Source organism: Periplaneta americana, chromosome 9 (genome assembly GCF_040183065.1).
Source record: "Periplaneta americana isolate PAMFEO1 chromosome 9, P.americana_PAMFEO1_priV1, whole genome shotgun sequence".
Lineage (NCBI taxonomy): Eukaryota > Metazoa > Arthropoda > Insecta > Blattodea > Blattidae > Periplaneta > Periplaneta americana.
Window position 1 is genome coordinate 85,841,604 of NC_091125.1, and position 19,385 is coordinate 85,860,988.

At 33.1% G+C, this 19,385-nt stretch overlaps 1 protein-coding gene across 7 annotated transcripts in view; it reads left to right on the top strand.

Moving 5' to 3' along the window:
- The window catches only part of LOC138706173 (uncharacterized), a 381,089-nt gene that overhangs the window by 348,601 nt on the left and 13,103 nt on the right, over positions 1-19,385 (top strand). For all 7 annotated transcript variants that reach the window (XM_069835182.1, XM_069835189.1, XM_069835183.1 and 4 more), the window contains 6 exons: positions 4,010-4,132; positions 5,492-5,696; positions 7,376-7,532; positions 9,082-9,284; positions 14,894-15,042; positions 17,449-17,561. In XM_069835182.1, coding sequence (XP_069691283.1) covers positions 4,010-4,132; positions 5,492-5,696; positions 7,376-7,532; positions 9,082-9,284; positions 14,894-15,042; positions 17,449-17,561 — 950 coding nt within the window. The remainder of the gene's footprint in view (positions 1-4,009; positions 4,133-5,491; positions 5,697-7,375; positions 7,533-9,081; positions 9,285-14,893; positions 15,043-17,448; positions 17,562-19,385) is intronic.

Genomic DNA, 19,385 nt, shown 5'->3' on the forward strand with positions numbered 1-19,385 from the left:
TTTCGTTAAGCTATACAATTCATATGAAGTAGATTAATTCAATTTATAAGCTTAAACAATTCATCAGTTGACCTATACAGTATACTATTCAATTTACAGTACATACAATTCATCAGTTATGCTAAACAAAAAATACAATACATAGTAAACAGATTAAGTCAATATAAAAACATATTTTAGTTGAGCTATATAAAATTGTACATGTCATTTAAGTAGAATAATTCAATTCACAAGCATAAACAATTCATCAATTGTGTAGAAGGTATGAGTATGTAGAAATTTGGTTAATTCTTTTCTGAACCTTTTCTCGTTGTTCTTCAAATCTTTAAGATAATTAGGCAGTGCATTGAAGACTGTTATACATGAATAGCGAACTCCTTTTTTAAAAGAGCTTAGACTAACAGAGGGTAGATGAAGATCTGATTTATGTCTTGTATTAATATGATGAATGTCTTGATTAGTACTGAATTTATCTTGGTTCTTAATATACAGCATCATTAGGGAAAGAATGTATTCACAAGGTAAAGTCAAGATTTCTAAGTTTCGGAAAATATTTTTACATGAGGTCCTTTTATGCACACCTGCCATTATTCTTATAGCTTTCTTTTGTAAAACAAAAACGTGTTTAGCTTCAGACGAGTTACCCCAAAATATTAATCCATATTTCATTACAGAGTGAAAATATGCAAAGTATGACATTTTAAGTAAGTTTATATCACCAATAGTAGATAAGGATCTTAATGCATAACAGGCAGAGCTCAATTTACGAGTAATACATTCTATATGCGTTTTCCAGTTCAAGTGATTATCCAATTCTAAACCAAGAAACTTTGTGCTTATAGATTCTTTGAGATGAGTTCCATTTAATCGAATACTGTAGGAAACCTGAGCACTATTGTGTGTACTAAATTTGACTGCACTGGTTTTATCAACATTAAGTGCTAGTTTATTTGCATGGAATCATTCATGCATTAGATTCAGCACTGTATTAGAAGTGTTTATAAAATGATCGTATTGTTTGCTTAAAATAATTACACTTGTATCATCTGCAAATAAAATTACATGGGATGAATTGTTTATGGTCAAGGCTAAATCATTAATATAAACTAGAAACAACAATGGACCTAAAATTGACCCCTGCGGAACACCATGTTTAATATTTTTTAAATTCTGAATAAGTAACTTTATGACTATTTGGTACATTTATTTCTACTTTTTGTTTTCTATTTGATAAGTACGATGTAACCAACCCAACATCTCATCTTTAATACCATAAAACTTCAATTTTTTTACTAATATACTATGGTCTACACAATCAAATGCTTTAGCTAAGTCACAAAAAATTCCACCTACATGTAGTTTCGAATTTAATGAATTTAGTATTTCATCCACCAAACTAAAAGCAGCATTCTCTGTCGATTTTTGTTTTCTAAATCCAAACTGTTCTAAAACTAATATATTGTTGGACTCCAGGTAATGATATAATCTATTATACATAACTTTCTCAAACACTTTTGAAAATGTTGTTAATAATGATATGGGTCTGTAATTAGCAATAGTACATTTATCTCCCTTTTTGTATATTGGTTTTACTATTGAATATTTGAGTCTTTCTGGAAAAATACCACATTGCATTGACAGATTGCATAGATAGCTTAACGGAGGGGATAATATTTCAGAACAAGCTTTCAGAACTTTACTTGGAATTTCATCATATCCAGAGGAATATTTTGTTTTTAGTTGTTTTATCACATGCATGATTTCTGCTGCGGTAGTGGGAATAAATTTGAAACCTAAAAACTCAGTGTTAAATGCATCAGTTAGGTAACGAAGTGCAGCATCTTCTGCACAATCTTGAATGTTTAAGTTCTGAATAATATTTATATAGAAGTCGTTAAAATGATTTGCAATTGATTTTGGGTTATCTATTTTACTATCATTGATTTTAATGCAAGTAATATTTTCACTCTTTGAATATCGATTAGTTTCATTTTTAATAATATCCCAAATAGTTTTAATCTTATTATCTGAATTTTGTATTTTTTCATTCAGATACATTTTCTTTGCATCTTTTATAACTTTTGTCAAAGTTTTACAGTAATTCTTGTAGTAATTAAGAACATGAGGATCATCACTATTCCTACTCATTAAATATAGATTCCTTTTTCTAGCACATGATATTTTAATTCCCTGAGTTATCCACATGTTTTTACTTTTACATTTTTTCACCACCTTGACTGGAAAACATTCATTGAAATAATTCGTAAATGTAGTGAAAAATGCATTAAATTTAGTATTAATATCAATGGTATCGGTACTATATACATTTTCCCAAGATTCATTTTGTAGACATGTATTTAAATGATGAAGAGATTCAGCATTTATAATCCTTTTTTTTATCTTTAGATTAACACTTTGGAATTTTTCACTCATATTGAAAACACTTAGAATTTGTGCATCGTGATCAGACAGGCCATTGACTAATGGTACTGTTGAATAGGAATTCAATCTACTTTTATCTATAAATATATTATCAATGGCAGTACTACTTCCAGCTTGTGTTCTGGTTGGAAAACTTACTGTGTGACTAAGATTATAAGTTTCAAGAAGTGAGTTTAATTTTCTTTTACGTGAGCTTTCTGATAGATAATCTATGTTTATGTCACCACAGATTACAAATTCGGTATGTGGTTTATAAAGTCTTTTCAATAATGAATCTAAGTTAGTTGTAAATTTCTTATAATCTCCCATTGGCGCCCTATAAACACATAAGATAATTAAATTTGATATCTCATAACCAATTTGTAATCCACAGATTTCAATATCTTGTTCAAGGCAAAAATCAGATATATCAATTTTACTAAATAATAGATCCTCTCTGATAAAAATACAGGAACCCCCTTTTTGGAAGACATGTCTACAGAAATGAGAACCTAATACATATCCATGTAAAGACAGTTGTAGTATTTCCTGTTGCTTCATATAATGTTCAGTTATACATAATATCTGAGGTTTATGCTTTTGAGTTGCTAAAGAAGTGATCAATTCATCAGTTTTTGGTTTTAATCCCCTAATATTTTGATGAAAAATAGTGAAGTTACTGTGTTCATTACTAGAAACATCAGAGCATTTACAATTTAGTTGAACTTGTTTCAAACACCTTACTGGTGGGAGGTTTAACCTAAAAAAGGAGAAGCCCTAGCATTAACTAACACAGGAATATTACAACTCTGCTTTTTAACATGGCTGCCTCTGATGCTATTAGCAATAAGAACCGAAAGGTGCTCCTTGCCTCTACCATTCAGATGCAGGCCATGTGCAATGCAGAGTTATTCTATGTTGACTAATTTGCTGAATCTCTACAATTAAATATTGCAGTAATAATGATTTATTTTCTCGGGAGCATACTTTTAACTGTGTTATGTCTGAATCCAAGCTATATAGAACCACACTATATACAGGCTTCTGCTGTATTCTTAGCTTGAGGGAAAGATATTAACATTTGAGGTAATGGGTTGCAATATATCCTTGAAAATCCATATTTGCTGCTTCAAGATCACACACTTCAAAGGACGAGAATTGCTGCTGTAATGTTTCAGATGTTAGTTAATTGATAGTCTGAAACAATAACAGAGAGGTAGTGAAAGGATAATGGCTTTATACAGTATTCACAGTGATAATAATTTTTTTTTGCCCATACCTGTGGAGTAACGGTTAGCGCGTCTGGCCGTGAAACCAGGTGGCCCAGGTTCGATTCCCGGTCGGAGCAAGTTACCTGGTTGAGGTTTTTTCCGGGGTTTTCCCTCAACCCAATACGTGCAAATGCTGGGTAACTTTCGGTGCTGGACCCCGGACTTATTTCACCGCCATTATCACCTTCATCTCATTCAGATGCTAAATAATCTAAGCTGTTGATAAAGCATCGTAAAATAACCTACTAAAATTATATATATATATATATATATATATATATATATATATATATATATATAATAATTTTCTGTTCCAGCCCGTGTTCCTTGTAGAGAAGGAGGTAGTACGCACAACCACAACCAGATGGCCGATGTGGAGGTGGATTAACTATTGTCATCGTACCTGGAGCTGGACTTGGAATGCTATGTTCTTCTTTGGGGTGAGTAGTAAAGAAAGGCTTTAACTTACACAGTAAGCTTTATATGACACCACTTGCTAAGATGATACTGAGCATCTTCCATGACCATTTAACTTCAAAGCTGGCTTTATTCCTTCATTCTTTGTACTCATGGTTAGCTCTGTTGAGTCACCGTATTATTATCCAGTAGTAAGTAGTAATTTGCCATTTTTCTGCATTTATGCGGAGAGCATAGTCAAACCATTTCCTACATGGTCTACTACATCCTCCTCCACATCTATTCCCCTATTATCCCCATTCTGGATTCTCTTACTTCTATAAACTTGGACATTGTCTTAGAGGTACTCACTTTTACTGTCCATAGTTGTTTTCTGTCATTTTTTAAGACGTCAAAGCTCACATTGTTAGCAGAGAACAAGTTTTACAAACGATCTCCTCATTTGAATGGCTTTGAACTTCAATCCTAGAAATTTACATGGCTCTTTGTCAAAAATTGTTTTGGTTTTTGATCATCTGTCCCTTTCGTAATGTCTGAGATGGAGGAATTTCTTATTCACAATGTTACAATGTTAGCTGAGGATGATGACTAACTGAATTCAATTTTGACATTTACGAGGATTTTATCTGGAGCTCTCCTTCTGTGATAACATTCTTTTATAACTGTAAATATATGACACTGGCCTGGTAAGGATTTTTATCATTCTTAAAAGTTCATCACTTAGAGCCATGTTTTAAGCCAGAAACTTTTCTTATACTGGCGGACATGGTAACCACTGAATCATTTTGACGACATTATCAAAAACTATTATTTTGTGCATATATGATGTAACAATAGAAATATTCACTGGTGGTATTGAGACGTGGTTGATTTCCACTACTGAGCACTTAATAACGAAGTAATTAGCTCTTCTCTTCTTGAATGGTCTCTGGTTATTTCACACCCATTTTTAAATTGTATCTCGTACATGTATGTCTGTGGATATTGTTACACATAGAAAGCTATGGATCAGTGAGGTTTTGAATCAACATGTTCTCACAATTAATCATTATCGAATTAAAAATGGGTTGATGACGTGCCTGCCAAAGAATTTTGCCATCATTCATCTTAATAATGTCTTCAATTGCACTAAAAATAATGCAACAACTCAGATTAATGCAGAAACTATTGAATAGATTGTGCTTAATTCTAACATGTAAGTGATATTCAAACTCAAACAAATCCAGTTTAAGATAACGGAAATGTTTTATGTTGTACATGTTTCACAGGTCATCCTCATTAGTCTTGCTGTTCCCATGTTGGCTGTTGGATCTGAGGTTTGAGGATTGGTGATACTTTGATGAAGTTACTGTGTCCTTAATGAATATGATGGTTGGTTACAGGTGGTGATCCCGTGGTGCAGCCCTGTCGGCCTGAGGGCTCTGTTCTGTATGGAGCCATTCATGCCAGACCTCGAGTTATCACAAGTGAATGGCACTCTCTTCCCCCGCAAATCATCTCTCACACCAACACTTTGCTCCAGGTTGCTTGCACTTTGGAGGCATATATCAAAATCAAGGACACACTTTGAGACTAAACCTGATACAGGTACTGTGCTTGCAGCGTCTTCTCCTACTTTTCCTTCTCCTCAGTTTAGTACAGTAGATCATTTCCAATACTTCCACATATGACCAACTAAAAACACTTCTGAAATTCTGTCAGTCTAAAAATATTGAATTCTTTTTCCATATTTGCGGATAAAAAAATCAAATTTATAGTTCTAATCTATTTTACCATTCTTTTTCGAACTAGTTTCCTACTTTTTCTCTCAGAAATCTCTGTGGTATTACAAAATGTTGTCCTTAGGTCTCAGTTGAAATGTTGGTCAGCAGAAACATCTGACTGCAAAAGAAAGGAATGTGGTGGAGCAAGTACCAGTTTTATGATAATTTTGTCTGAGTCAGGATTTGAAGTTTATGTTTGAAATACCAATATTAAAATTATGATAAGTATTATTGTTTTGTTTAGTCAACTGTCCAAGACAGGTTGGAACCTCATAAGTGGCGCAAATTAGGCATCATTCATGAGGAAACTAAGCCAGGAGATAATTGAGTAGGTTGGTCAGTTCCTTTCCCTCTCCATTGCATCGCTGAGACTTAAGTTGTATACAAACAATTGTTCTTCCTCTGACACATATGTCCATCAATACATTTAACAATATTTTTATGTAACACTTTTTCTTTATTCTTACCATGCATTCTTCCATTGTATGCCCAATGATTTTGCTAAATAGTTTTCATTTGTTATCCTTGAAATCAATTGCAGATATGTTCCAGAATCTTCCAAGATGTCGTTACAATATCAAGTATGGTGGTAAACAATGTATGTATAGTTTGTCTCAGTAAGAAATACTTTTCCAAAAGGATGCAGGGGTGTGCAGAGTTTATTTTCAAATGTTCCTTATCTGACTTCACTTGTGGAGTGCAAGGGCTATTCAAAACAATGGAAGACTAGAGTTAATAGAGCAATGGTAGAATGATGACACAAATGTCAATAAATTTCACAAGATATCACGGGCTTGACGTGTTCATATGGTATGAAGGTTTCAGCTATAAGTGTGTCATTTTATGCAGAATGATTTTGAAATACACTCGCACATCAAACAAGAAAAAGAGTTGATATAAACTTATGTCCGGAAAATGTTTTTTTTTTAATTCACTTAGATTCCGAGGTACATCCCAACGAGGTATTAATCAATTTAATTGATATTCCCAAAAAAAATGTACTCGCCAATGTAAATTGAAGGCCATTTGTCAAGTGTCGTTGCCCACCAACACTCATTAAATATAAAAAATAATAATAGTTATTTTTTTACGTAAATTCAATTGTTCATATATTGATGTAATAATTTTTAACATATCTATTAAATAGAGTTTGTATATGATTCAAAGGACTTCCTGAAAAAGAAAGTTTAATATTTTAATGGATTGAAATTGCCAATCTCTTCATGTAAAAAAAAAATCATAGGAAACGGAGACTACTTGTATTTCTACATGAGTAACGTAATATTATTTCTCTGACAAGTGACAAATAACACCTGGGGGACACTCTTGATGAATTTTCAGAAAGGTAGCTATTGATTGTTTTGGAGGTAGCAGCTTTACTTTCCAGTCCAATTTGTATTACAAGATGTATAATGAGAACTTACATGTCATGTAAGCGGACATGACATTGTTTATTTACTATTTATTCTGTTTGATAATTTCTTCGGATTGCTTTGTTCTCAGGTTTTATTGGTAAGGGCATGACAAGACATATCAACCGGTTATGGAACTACATAGTGAAGGGATTGCTGGGGACACTGGGCATCATGATAGTGTTCCCTCTTGTCTGTTTGGTGATCAGTTGTGGTAGTCTGGCCATCACAGCAACAGCATTCCTCTGGTATGTGTGTTTTCCTAGTACAGGAGCTCCTAAACTTTTGAGCCTTAATGCCTTCCAAATTATAATTTAAGTACAATCTTGGGTCATTTTGTATGAAATGAAACAAATTAGAATTAAGTTTACACCACACTATTACCAGTTTTTGTTGTTCATTTTTCAACAGGACTTTTGTATGAACCTTACTACATTTTCTCGAAGTTTAAATTTCTTCTGCCAAAGAATCCATATATATTAGTTATTGAAGTGAAGGCGGGTTTTATATAGTGTAAGCAGTTCTTCCTTCCTCTTCACCTAAAGATAAGGTTAAAATATCTCTTATTAAGTAACATAATTTTCAAATGGATTGCCTACTTCTACTTTTCTGTGGAGAGAACATTTGTACAAGAATTAAATATTTATTCAATCTTCTTAATGTATCCAGCTATTTGCTGACAACATAAAGTCCAGTATAGTCCACTGTAGTCTATTCAGTTGTTTTTCAAGAAAAATGAGGGTATTTTGATCAGTGTTCATTATAGATGCCTGTTGCTAGTAGCCAGAGTTGGGATGTAGTCAATATATACTGCAGGGCTGTGTCTCATTGGGTAGTACATTTAAAGACCTAAAATTAAAACGAAAAGGCAACATTAACGAAATTAAATATTTATGATGTTTGGAGAGTTAAGTTTTTGTACATGAATCATGCAATTATTAGGAAGCTTAAATTTTTAACCATTATAAACAAGTAACAGAATTTTGAGAGCAATAATAATTAAATTTGTCTTCTGAGCTTTTTATGTGTAATTTTAAATCACACTTTACAAGCTAAACTATCTTTCCCTCGTTCTCCTGTTCCCCCTCAATGAAATGAATTATTTTTTTGTCCTCCATCTGTAATGGCTGCTCAAACAGAGATTTTCGACTCTTATTCATACCCTGATGGTATGTGAAGAGAACATGAAAGAAGGAAATTTAACAAAAATATAATTTTTGTGAATAATCTCTTTTTCTTCGGAATTTTCATAGTCTATATAGATTTCACAGAGATGCATATTTCTTTCTGGGACATACCATAAAATTATCGGAATAAAATCCTTCTTCTTCTGCATATTTTTTATGGATGTTTGTGGCCACATTTTTATGTATTAAATTTTCCACAGTGTACAATCCAATCTGCTGTCTCATATTACAGAGCCATGGCATCTTTTTTTCGTCCTATGCCTCTTATACCTATATTCTGTACACAGTGTAGTGGTTTTTCTGTTCTAATGAAAGAAACAAAGTAAAAAATGTAGTATGAATAAAACAAGAAGTTTTCAAATTACTGACATTAATACCCCAAAGCTGAACCTTTGAGAAAATTGTAGACGAGTTTGGAGATTCCAATTAATATGGAAATAAAACTCGGGCTAAAGAAAGAACTTCAAGTGACATGGAAATGCGTCACTCTGTACAGTCACCACTTCCTGCTAACATTGCGATAATTGCTGTAAGTACTCAACTTAGTATTTGTGACTTAATTGGAACTATCTGTACTTTAGTACATAATATTGAACATAATATGTTACAGGATGCCAGTTGTAACATTAGGACTTCACCTATTCATGGCATTGATTTGTGACCTGGACAGCCCTGATCCAAGTCGTAATCGCTACCTGGTGATTCTGGAGGCATTAATGTGGAACATCGGCATTCAGGGGTGTATCCAGCCCCTTGTAGCTCTCTTGGTGGCTTTTGTAGTGTGTCCTATCATCTCTCTGACAGTTTTAACAGGTGAGCCTCAAGTTTTAACCCAAAGCCATTTACATAGCCACATCACCATTAACAGAGAGTTTTAACGAAGTTTTAACAACTTTATCAGTTTAGAACTTCTAGGTGTCATAATGAACTCTTATGTATGCTTTGATTTGTAGAGAAAAGTACTAGTTTTTATTCTTCTTTTTCATAGTGTTAAACCCTTTGGTCTTTCTTTACTGCTTTCATGTTCATTTCGTGATGTATTATTTCCTAGATCTGCCTATGTTTATTCTTCTCAAAGTATAAGTTGTTACTGTATTATTTTAGGTATCGTTAACCTATATACATCCATTTATTGTACGTGATCCCACCATTTGTTTGCATATTGTCCAATATTTTCTTATTTATGTCACACTGTATATTTTTGGTTCCTCATCCTACTTGTTCTTATTACTTCCATGACTGATTCAAATAGGCCTATCATATCTCCACTATTTGAATTTTATTTTTATGTTTATCTCCCAAAATTCATTGTTTGCTGCTATGTAAACAGTATGTTATTATCTTTCTTGTATAGAATTTAATTTCATTGTGTTTTCGAATTATGGTTATGGTTTCAAGAATTCTTATAATTAGTAATAGTAACCAAAACATTATTCACTGTTAATATTAGTTTGTTTTAAATATATGCATTGCAGAAGACATGCGAAAAATGTTAATGTATACATATTTTCTCCAATACTTTCATTATTTAAATTTAGTTCAAATCAATCTGGCAAGCATCCTTTGAATGATGTACCAGTAGGTCAATCTTTTTCAACTAAGATTTAAAAATTGTACCTATATATTATTTTGTTGATTCATAAAGCCTTCTTTGCGAAATTTATTCATTATCTGAAATAATAACTTGACTGAGAGTAAACATAATTTTCATAATTGCTCTATCCTCCTGAGTCCTGAGAGTATAGTATACTATACTATGCTTCATACGTGATTATGATATAAAATGTATGTGCGGAGACCCGAAGTGTAGTATAATATATACCTGCATTTGTGCCCTAATTCTAACCTGCAGAATTTTTTCAGAACTTTTCCTCATGTCAATAACTTTCTTTTTAAAGTGTAAAAGTGAATATGCAATTTCGAAAAGGGCACATGTCGAATTTTTTGGCCTATTGGTTTTTTCACTCATATGTATTTACCCTAATTATGTCTACACATAGTTTTGTGCAAAAAGGAAACCCAACTTGCATCACTATATGCTGCTGTCAGAAATGCTGTCCAATAATAATTGCGAAAAAGGCACAGTATATCAATCTCATCAAAAGCTCAAGTGCCACGAGTAAATGTGAAATAATACAAGTAAAAACAGAAGAAATAATCAATTTCAAAAAATGGTCTCGCCTCAACTTTAAAGTAAAACCGCTTTCTGTAAGAAGCTATGGAAAACAAGTACCAAAGGACCATAAAGTAACATTTCAGTTATCCTCGTTCTATGAATTTGTATTTAACCCAAGAAAACCAAGTGAAATGATTGCAAAATATGACATACACAATGATATTACTGCATAATTTTTCAGTCTTTCAAAAGTAAAAGATTGTTGCGCTCCACTACCTACTAGTAATACAGACTACCCATCTTGGAGTCAGTAAGTATCCAAATAGGTTTTTCAGAAATTTGAGTAACACACTGAAGAGCAGCATCAGTAGCTAGCAATTCAGTGTCAAGACTGGAGGAGGATGAACATGGTATGAAGTAACTTTCTTGATATTTTGGAGTATAATACCCTGCTCCTGATGTCCCATCTGTATAAATTTGAAGGTGATCCTTATAAATTCTTGCTTATTTATAAAAACATTGTCCATGCATTTTGAAAAGGGCACATCTCCAAAATAAAAAAGTTAAAAAAAAAATCATATGATAACATCTTAAATATATGTTTTTCTTTCACATTCTATTGTGTTTTGACCTTAAAATGGTAACTGTAAAGTTTTGTTGTTTTGAATACAACAGTTTAAAATTAAATCAGTTTTTTTAATTCCTAAACATTTTTACTTTTCAGATATGTGCTCTTTTCGAAATTGCACATTCAATTATATTGAACTTTAAAAATAAAACAACAAATGTCTCAGGACTCAGGAGGATAAGCCCTGCATTGTTGTGTATTTAGACTTCGCACATTCGAATTCGTACTCTGCCTGGACTTTCATTTTGCTTCGACCATGATATGGTACTAACAAGTTTGAAGTACCGTACCGGTATTTTTTCTGTGCAAGACTTTCATTCACACTCATATGCTATGTTTATTATAGAATCATAAGTGTTTGTCATGGAATGCAATACCATTTATGATTTGAACATAGAGTTGACAAAGGCCAAAAATTCGAGAGATATAGTGCTCTGTCCAAGAAGACACTATCATTGCCAGAGGTTAGAGGCCTCTATTTATATATGTAATGATAAACATGTTCATAATCTAGAACAGCGTTTTTCTACCTTCTTCAATATGTGGCACTATAAAAATATTGTTGTTGTTTTCTAATGCTAGGCATTTGACAGTAAAGTCATTTGACCTCTTACACTCCAATATTTGTTAAAGATATTATCATGGTCAGCCACTGAAGCACAGATTTTGAGACGTTTCGAATCCATTTCTTGGTTTGAGTTGCACAATGGGCAGTTAGGGGACTGATATATTCCAATTGGCCTATTGCCAGTCTAAATGCAGCTACAGACGATTTTCGTGGTAAATCGGGAATTAACTGTGGATTATGACGCAGAGAGTTCCATTTTTTCCCTTGAGATTGTGTTATCAAATTTTGTTTGTTAAAGTCTGAGTATGTAGATTTAATAAATCTTTTCACAGAGTAATACGTAGATTTAGTAACAGGTCTGTAAGTAGCAGTGCTGCCCTTCTTTGCTAAAGCATCTGCATTCTCGTTTCCCAGGATTCCACAATGGGATGGTATCCATTGGAATACAATTTTTTTATTGAGTGTTATTAATTGAGAGAGCATTTTATTTATTTCGGCTGTTTGAGATGAAGGTGTGTATCTGGAGACTATTGATAGAATAGCTGCTTTGGAGTCTGACAATATAACTGCATTCTTAAATTTATTGATGTGGCATAGAAGATTCCTGAGACTTTCGCTTATTGCAGTGATTTCTCCATCAAAACTTGTTGTTCCATATCCAAGAGATACAATAAAAATGTAATTTAAAATTCCATAGTACATTCATAATATGTTGAACCAGTGGTTTCCAACCAGGGGAGGGGACTTTTTAAAGCTTTTAGGAAATACCACAAAATGAGAACCACAAAATACAAATGAATCAGATAAATAAAATATTTTCATATAAACATATGGGGTAGTGATGGGCGAAGTTGTTCTTTTCCCGGAACAGTTCCGACTGTTCCGGTTCCGAAAAAATACTATGTTCCAAATAACAGTTCCGAAATAACAGTCACCAGTGGTGATGAGTCGGAGTCGTTGAGTCGTTCAAACGAACGGTACAGTACCCTCCCTCTTTACCATGCTGCTCACACTGGAGCACTCATAGGCATGACATAGTACACATTCTTATCTATAGATGGCACTGCAATGCACATTCGAATCGATTTTGGAAAATTGCTGTGCATGCGGACAGAACTCAAAAGCTTAATGTTAGTAATTAAACAGCTGTTGACTACAAGGACAGAATACAACACTTTGTTTTCGTACATAAAGTTATAAAGACATGGTAGCCAACTAAAAAAAAATAACATAACATTTAAAACATATGGTATGTAATTTCTCTTCTCTCTATTACATAATAAAAAAAACAAATCATTAATTTTTATTTTTACTTTTCTTAATGCAGTTATAATAATAATAATAATAATAATAATAATAATAATAATAATAAATATTACAATTTCATAAATAAAAAAGATATATATTGGCAGTACTGAAACCTGGAAACCCCGCAGTGGGTTAGTAAAATGTTGGAATCGCATCTTTACCAAAGTGTAATTTAAACTTCGCATTAAACCTCGCTCTCCAAATCAGTACTTATATGGGTAGTTTCCAACAAATAATGCTACAACATTTTTGTCGTTCTTTGATAACAGAGAAGATAGCACAAAAACTTGTGCTTGTCAGACTTAACCTCAACAAACGACATACAGACATTGTAACTAAACCACTCATTACCATTTACGACTTTAACCTTTGTATAGAATCAGCTGATCAATGAATTAATAATAGTATGCGTACTTTATGACTTTGTAGAATGTTTATAAAACAGAATTAGTCAACTAATGGTGAAATAAACCATAAAGCGGGAATGAATATTACAGATTATTAAATACTTACTATAACATTACAGATGATTGGCCAGTCTTACAAATGTTGATATTAAAGTTCGCGCCACCGCAAGGATTTCAATTTCCATGCGCCTCCCTCCAACCACGTGAGAGTTTCAAGTACCAACTTCATCCAACGAAGTTCCAAGTATAACATAAAGAACAACGAGAACAGTGTAACTGCAGCTGTCGGTTCATCGGAACAAGCTCCGACGTTCCGACTGTTATCTCGGAGTCGGAACATACCTTGTGCAACGCGGTACTGCGAGCCCGCAACAGCTGGGCAAGTGAGCAGCTCGGAGTCGGAACACTGTTATTTCGGAACAGGAGGTCCCGACCTACTGTTCATTTTTGCAACAGTTCCGAGAGAGTCGGAACATACCCTGTGCAACGCGGTACTGCGAGCCCGCAACAGCTGGGCAAGTGAGCAGCTCGGAGTCGGAACACTGTTATTTCGGAACAGGAGGTTCCGACCTACTGTTCATTTTTGCAACAGTTCCGAGACCGGAACAGTTCCAAAATAACTGTTGTGTTATTTTTTACCCATCTCTAATATGGGGAATGGTAGTGTGATGAATGGTGAAAGAATGCATGGGAGCAAAAAAGGTTGAGAAGCACTATTATGCACAAATAGAACTAACGTAAAGTTTTGTATTTCTATTTGAAGTTTATGACAGAAATGTAAACTTTCAGAAAATTACTACAATGTAATATTAGTGTGAGAATGGTATTGTAATTTTCTATTGTTCTTATTCGGTTTTGGGTTGGTTACGACTTCTGGGAAACCAATTTATTCCGTTGAGTTAATGCTATCCTTCAGCTTTTTCTTAAGCGATTTCATAATATTGAACATTCTTAATATAATATGTTTGAAATTTCAGTTTTAATTTAACAAATTTTGTGCGTGGACAAGGTAATAATTTTGAAACTACTTTGACTATTGTATTCACAATCTAATTGCTGGATATATTACAGTAGTTTCATATCCATTGCATTGTGACATAAAGTTTCTTGTCTAGTAGAAGCAATATTTAGCCAGTATTGTGTTTTTCTCTGCTATAGTAGTTACTAGGTTAATCATGGGTGTCAAGCAATATCAATTGGATAACGCAATAAAGTCAGAAAAGTTGATTTTCACTCTATAAGAATGTATATATTGTTTTTCAGCATATTTCTGAAACAGCATCTACTACTAATAGTTCAGCACTAAAGCTTGATGTTGTCCTTGCTAGAACATATATTTAACTTAAATTTGTAAGTAAATAACGTCAGTACTGAAACAAACTTATGACTTCACAGTTGGGGTATTGCGATACTGGCTCCGTCTCATGTGGGATGCAGCAGCTTTCCACTTACTAATAAAAAAGAGAGGCAGAGTTCCAGCAAGTGATAGCTTTGTGGTAAAGAGGATAGCAGGTCCTGGATTGGCATCAAATTACTTCTATCAGGTGAGGCACCCAACTTTAAAGTTCACATTAACATTCTACAGACCATGTAGTTGTTTTGATTTTACATGTCGAAACTTTTGGTTGCTCTATGTACATTTCAGGAAATTTTCAGGATGATCCACTGCAGAAAATTATGGATTTCTTATTAAGCTCATTTAATCACATGTGTAAAATAATACTGTAATATGAAAACCATTAAGTTGTATAAATAAAATTGCTCATAAAATATTTATCATCTAACATTTCATTAAATTGTTGCCTCTAAATGCTATTGTAACGACATTAAGGCATAACTCATTCCTTCATTGAGAGAATCCTATTGAAAAAAGGGAAATTACGCTCATCAGTTATTTGCCATAAAGGAGTGCAATTGGTATCATGGTGGGACAGTTGATGATGGAGATCAGGTTCTTTGGAGCTTTTTCACTTCAGTATCTTGTTAATGTTTCTCACAGAACTATGAGGCAAAGAAAATATGGCAAAGCAAGGGGACTTTTGCAGGAGATAAAAAATTTAACCAACATTTTCCCTTCTTATCTTCAACGCTTTTGTCTACCTTCGTTATTCAGTTTTTTTTTTAATTAATATTGATCAGTTGTAAGTGTAATTTTTTAAAGTGGAAATGCAATGTTCAAAAAATGAGCAATTTTGTTAAAAAAATTCATTTTATTTTCCATCCACACCTGTTTTGTTAGTTACTTCGATCCAATTCTCTTTCTTTAACAAACGTTTAAAATAAACAACTGAACTGAATAAAAATTATTTGATATTTATTCCTGAAGCCTGCCGAAACAAAATTAATTCGTATATGGACTATAATGTATATCTCTAATATTCGTGAAACTGACATTTTTGTCTTGAAGACATTTCATGGAATTAAAGAAATACTGTATTGTTATAATTTTCAAAAAATATTAATTACAACTTACAGACCTACTAATTATTATTATTATTTATTTTTTTTACCATAATGGATTATATAAATTCTTGCAACTTCCAGATAATATATTTCTTCTGAAACTTTCCAGTATTTGATTAATACTGTACATTCTTACTTACTTGCTTACAAATGGCTTTTAAGGAACCCGGAGGTTCATTGCCACCCTCACATAAGCTCGCCATTGGTCCCTATTCTGAGCAAGATTAATCCAGTCTCTACCATTATATCCCACCTTCCTCAAAGCCATTTTAATATTATTCTCCCAGCTACATCTCGACCTCCCCAAAGGTCTTTTTCCCTCAGGTCTTCTAACTAACACACTATACGCATTTTTCTATTCACCCATATGTGCTACATGCCCTGCCCATCTCAAACATCTTGATTTAATGTTCCTAATTATGTCAGGTGAAGAATACAATGAGTGCAGTTTTACGTTGTGTAACTTTCTCCGTTCTCCTGTAACTTCAGCCCTCTTAGCCACAAATATTTTCCTAAGCACCTTATTCTGGAACATCATTAACCTCTGTTCCTCTCTCAAAGTGAGAGTCCAAGTGTCACAACTGTACAGAACAACCGGTAATATAACTATTATATGAATTCTAACTTTCAACTTTTTCAAAAGCAGACTGGATGATAAAAGCTTCTCAACCGAATAATAACAGGCATTTCCTATATTTATTCTGTTTTTAATTTCCTCTCGAGTATCATTTATATTTTACTCCAAGGTACTTGAATTTTTCCACGTTTTCAAAGGATATATTTCCAATTTGTATATTTCCATTTTGTATTATAATCTGGTCACGAGACATTATCATATTTTTTGTTATTTTCAGAATTTACTTCCAAACCTATCTCCTTATTTTCTTCGAGTAAAATTTCCGTGTTCTCCCTAATCAGTTGTGGATTTTCTCCTAACATATTCACATCATTTACATAAACAGACAGCTGACATAACCCATTCAATTCCAAACCCTCTCTGTTTTCCTGGACTTCCCTAATGGCGTATTCTAGAGCAAAGTTAAAAAGTAAAGGTGATAGTGCATCTCCTTGCTTTAGCTAGCAGTGAATTGGAAAACCATCAGATAGAAATTGGTCTATACGGACTCTGCTGTATTTTTCACTGAAACACATTTTAATTAATCGTACTAGTTTCTTGGGAATACCGAATTCAATAAGAATATTATATAAACTTCTCTCTTAACCAAGTCATATGCTGATATGATTAATAATATTTGATTAATACATATTAAAATATTTTAATGAATTCGAAGCAATTTATATTATTTTCTGTTATTTTTTGGCTAAAGTGTTCTTTGTGTTTTATTGGAGAAAGTGAGGTACCATAGTCACCATAGTCATCTTATTTATCCTTTTCGTTTTTTATTCTTCTCTTTTATTCTTTGATCCAAATCGCCTTTATTTATTTGGTATTCTTAAGGTTTTTAATAAAAAGATTTTCGTTTCAGATCCGGCCTGAGCAAGCACTTGCAGCTTTCGAAGCCAAAATGGAGTTGGATGAGCTTGCAGCATATCAGCATGAGATGGAGCAGACAATATTGCAACCCCAGAAGGACTTCAGGTGTGTTTAATTGTTTATTTGTTCCTCCCTTCTACCCTCTATTAGAAGAGAACTTCATTATAGATGCCAAAAAAAAACAGATGTTTGAGCATTCAGCGACAAATAACTCTTAAAATGAAAGTTATCATTTATAATCGTCTGCAGAGCAAGTATTAAAGTGTCCAGAATTTTTGTAGCTATTACGTTATTATAGAGAATATGTTGCTGCTTTTGGTGTTGACATTGTTGTCATCTTATTTGTTACTGGATATTGGCCTGAATCGTTCTTCTTGCTTCCTAACATGATCTTGCAAAACCTTAGTATCTTTGTTCTCTGAATTAAGCTTCTACAAATACATTGGAGATTTTTGTTCATAGGCGTATTGTTGTTTTAGATAGTGTATGTTTTTGTTGCTGCTTTTTGCATTCTGTTAAGTTGTATGTTTAGACAGTCATGGAGTGTGAAGAGTCTCATGGATACTGTTGTTTTTAATGGCAGATACTCGATGGTTTTTTGTTTTTGCCTTTGCAATAAACAGACAACAAAAGGCTATTATCATAGATCCAACTATACGCATGGAGAGAGATCTAAACCTAGCTCATCAGGTTGATCATGAAAAGAGGACCATTTATGAACCTTGTATTCCCTACCTTAGTGCCAAGTATAACATCCCTCTCTTCAATTGGTCAGTGACAGGTTTATTTTTTGGTGCTCGGAGTTCTTTATAATTTTTTAAAACAATTATCAATACCATATTTTGAAATTCAAAAAATCATCTCGCAAATTCTTAAAAGATTCCCTGCAGATTATACAATTTCATTTATACCACTCAGAAGGTCTTAATTAAGGATATGCTAATTTTAAATAAAATCTTTTATTTGTAAGTATAATTTTAAAGTCATCTTATAAGATTTGAAGAGTCCACTGCAAGAATGATGAATGTCATTTGGAATACATTTTTCAGGAGAAGCAATTGAAAGTTTGAAATACTTGGCACTCAAAGCTTAACTGTGATTTTCCGATCATTATTGGACAATGACTATCAGTGTTAATACCATATAACTCTCTATGTACATTCTATATATCTTAAGCTATGCATTGATAGTCTTGGTTCATTTTCGACAAGAAAGTGACATCCATCATTCTTGCAGTGGACTCTTCATTTTATTTTATAATTGATATAATCAATGGTGCCTAATTATTACATTTTATTTTTATAACAATATTCATATTTAATTAATTATATTTATTTGCTATTAATTTCCGGATCCTCGTGGTCATCCTTAATTAAGGCCAGATGATTTATTTCTCTCTCTCTCTCTCTCTCTCTCTCTCTCTCTCTCTCTCTCTCTCTCGTAAGATCTTTTAATCTTCGGTTTTATTATGTGTTGCATCTGTTTTTTTTTTTTAATTTGTTACATCTTTTTTATTTTCTTTATCTATAAAGTTATCACATTCCCCATAAACTGATATGATTTTTGCAAGTAGTTTATAGAAAGTAGAATTTCTTGCTATATAGATCTCAATTGAAAATTTGTAGTGTTATTGAGAGAGCAAACAACCACGACAACCACTGAATTGCACATGTACTCACAGTGATGGAGTCAAGAACACCTCGAGTTCTTGTAGACTACATCCAGACAGAACTTTATGTCTTAACATGTAAAAAATTACAATAATCTGTTTTGCCAAATTCCATAATAATTTTCATGTTGCATAACATTTATCATGTTCTGTGACCAAATTATGCTTCTTGCTGAGAGAGGTATCATGTAACTTACGTATTTTTCATGTCAGCACATCATCACTAGTCAAGAATGGAGTGAAGTGAAAGACTGTTATAC